The sequence below is a fragment of the Morone saxatilis genome, unplaced genomic scaffold (assembly GCF_004916995.1).
Source record: "Morone saxatilis isolate NCDOM2014 unplaced genomic scaffold, NCSU_SB_2.0 Contig1, whole genome shotgun sequence".
Lineage (NCBI taxonomy): Eukaryota > Metazoa > Chordata > Actinopteri > Moronidae > Morone > Morone saxatilis.
This window is the reverse complement of record NW_023339651.1, coordinates 396,957-399,472: the sequence shown is the minus strand read 5'-3', so window position 1 is coordinate 399,472 and position 2,516 is coordinate 396,957. Positions and strand designations below refer to the sequence as shown.

At 45.4% G+C, this 2,516-nt stretch overlaps 1 protein-coding gene across 1 annotated transcript in view; it reads left to right on the top strand.

Annotated features, from left to right (window-relative positions):
- ankfn1 (ankyrin repeat and fibronectin type III domain containing 1) overlaps positions 1-2,516 on the top strand; it is a gene marked incomplete at its 3' end in the record, with an annotated part of 21,445 nt that overhangs the window by 14,297 nt on the left and 4,632 nt on the right. The window contains exon 10 of the mRNA XM_035668841.1: positions 1,451-1,594. Coding sequence (XP_035524734.1) covers positions 1,451-1,594 — 144 coding nt within the window. The remainder of the gene's footprint in view (positions 1-1,450; positions 1,595-2,516) is intronic.

Sequence of the window (2,516 nt, the reverse complement as noted above, 5' to 3'; positions counted from 1 at the left end):
TTTGTGAGGACCAGTTTGAGTTTTGTAACTGAAGATGTTTCTATAACATTGCTGACGTAAAGATACAGGAGAGATTTGAAAGCGAGCTGTTTGAGGGGAAAACCGTGGTTTCAGGTTTACGTTGGGGTCGGGGTAGTGAATGTATTATAACTATTATAGGGTCCTCGTAAGTATAGAAGTAAGGACACTTTTAAATGAGAACATCTTTGGATGTCCAGAGTGAGGAAGAGACAAAGTGAACATTTCTGAGTTTTATAAAGTGAAGTGAGGACATTTTGATGGTTTGTGAACGTATTATAAGAATGAGGGTCCTCACAAGTACACAAGTCCTAATGTTTGTGCTGACAGACGTGGCCCTGTTCACACACACACACACACTGATTGGTATTATTTTTTCCCTCTCTCTCTGAGCAATTTGTGGTCGGGGGGGCACTTTTTTCCGAGCTTTAAAATCGCAGACAGAGAGTGAGACAGCTGCTCTCACACACACACACACACACACACACACACACACACACTCAGACACACACAGAGACACACAGCGGGGGGTTAACGTATAAAGCACATTTTATACTTCTTCCACTACGTGCAGCTGCTCTCACACACACACACACACACACACTCTCTCTCTGGCAGCGCTGCGGTCGGAGGACCCGTGTGGTTTTGTGGTCGGCCTCCATTAACGGCGGCGGTGAGCTCTTCACAGAGAAATCTCCAGACGAGTTCACTCTCATACTTTTGGCGGGCGGACGGCGAGCAGCAGTTTGACGGCGAGCGCTCGCAGCAGTTCTTCTTTATTGCATCAATAAACGTCCCAAATTGGATTACCAACTCATTTGCTTTCACACCGCCTCCATTTATTATGTCATTCCCTTCAGAAAAACACCGAATATGAAATGAAATGATATTGAAAACAAGATTTATTAAAATAATCCTCTTTGATGAACCGCGAGCTGATTGGTTCTCGTCTGCTTTCGAACATTTACGAGTCCGACGGTCCCGCCGCGACGTCATGGAGTCAGACCACAACTGTTCAATTACTCTTTCTTACATAGAACAACAATAATAATAATAATTAAAATAAAGGGAGGTACAATATAACGCAGGAAGTGACCTTAAAGGTTAACTTTTTAATTTCACCTGGACTTTAACTCGCCGGTTGCCAGTAGGGGGCGCTACTGAGCAGAGTTAAGGAGGAAGTGGGAGCAGCACACAGAGCTGAGGTTCAGTGCCTCGGTGCTGGATTCCCTGCCGGTCTCTGAGATTGGGTTCGGTACCGGGTCCGGCTGAGGAAGTAACCTGAAGTGCTTCCTGTTTCAGAGACTTTGGAGCTGTGAGGTCACTCTGCTCTCTGATGACCTCTGAACTAAAAGGTTAATTTAAAGATCCAGTTACGGGTTTGTTGGACTCTCAGACTGAGAGGATCTGCCTGCTTCCTACCTGGATGTAGTCCAGTATGAGCTGGTGCCTCTGTTTCGCCGTGGCCACCTCGCTGTCGGTGATGGCCTCCCGCAGTGCCTGCTGGGTAATGAGGGCGTCCAGGTCGAGGACGGAGGACAGGCGGCAGTACAGACTGATGAACTTCTCCTTGAAGGTGCAGAAGTGAACTAAAAGAGAAGAGGAAGAAGAAAACATGAGCTGAAAACTTCAATAAAGAAGAAACAAACGGTAAATGTTTGAATATTAAATCAGGTGAAAATAGAAAGAATCAAACTCCAGAAGACAGTTACAGCTTTCTGTAAACGGACAGTATTTAAATGGCCTCTGGTACATAAGGAGCAGCTGGCATGCAGCTAATTTGCATGTTGTGGAAGAACATGCAAATTAGCTGCATGAGGATGTTCCCATGACGAGAGCTTCTCGCTGCGTCTTCCTGCGGCGGGAAACAGAAACTGATCATCAGCGAGAGTCTGAGAGCGACATCCAGCAGCTGTGAGGAGGTCAGAGTGTACAAAGAGAGAGTATTGTGCAGTGTGTTTGGGTGTTATTGACACATTCTTGTGTGTGTGTGAGAGTGTGTGTGTGTGAGAGAGTATAAGAGTGTGTGAGAGAGTGTGTGTATGAGGGTGTGTGCGTGTGTGTGTGAGAGTGTGTGTGTGTGTGTGTGTGCGTGTGTGTGTGTGAGGGTCAGTAGAGAGGCCGTCCTGCTGGAGCCTGCAGACTGATTTATGTGTGTGAGACTCTGCTGCAGTAACACAGCTCAGTCTGTCCCTGCTGATCCACCTCAACACATTCAGTCAGTACGGACAGACGGCATAAAGCTGTGCTGCATTATCACTGCATATTACTGCAAGCTTAATGCACTGCCATATTAGCTGAATTATTAAACTGCAGTTATCACCTGCATAGTTTACTGCATGATCCTGCATATTATTACTGTAAATATTAAGCGTGCATTATCACTGCTAATTATGTATACTTATTACCTGCATTAGTCACTGCATATTACATGCATTATCACTGCACTATTACTGTATATTAACTTTTGGATTATTCACCCTAGGCATATTCACTGC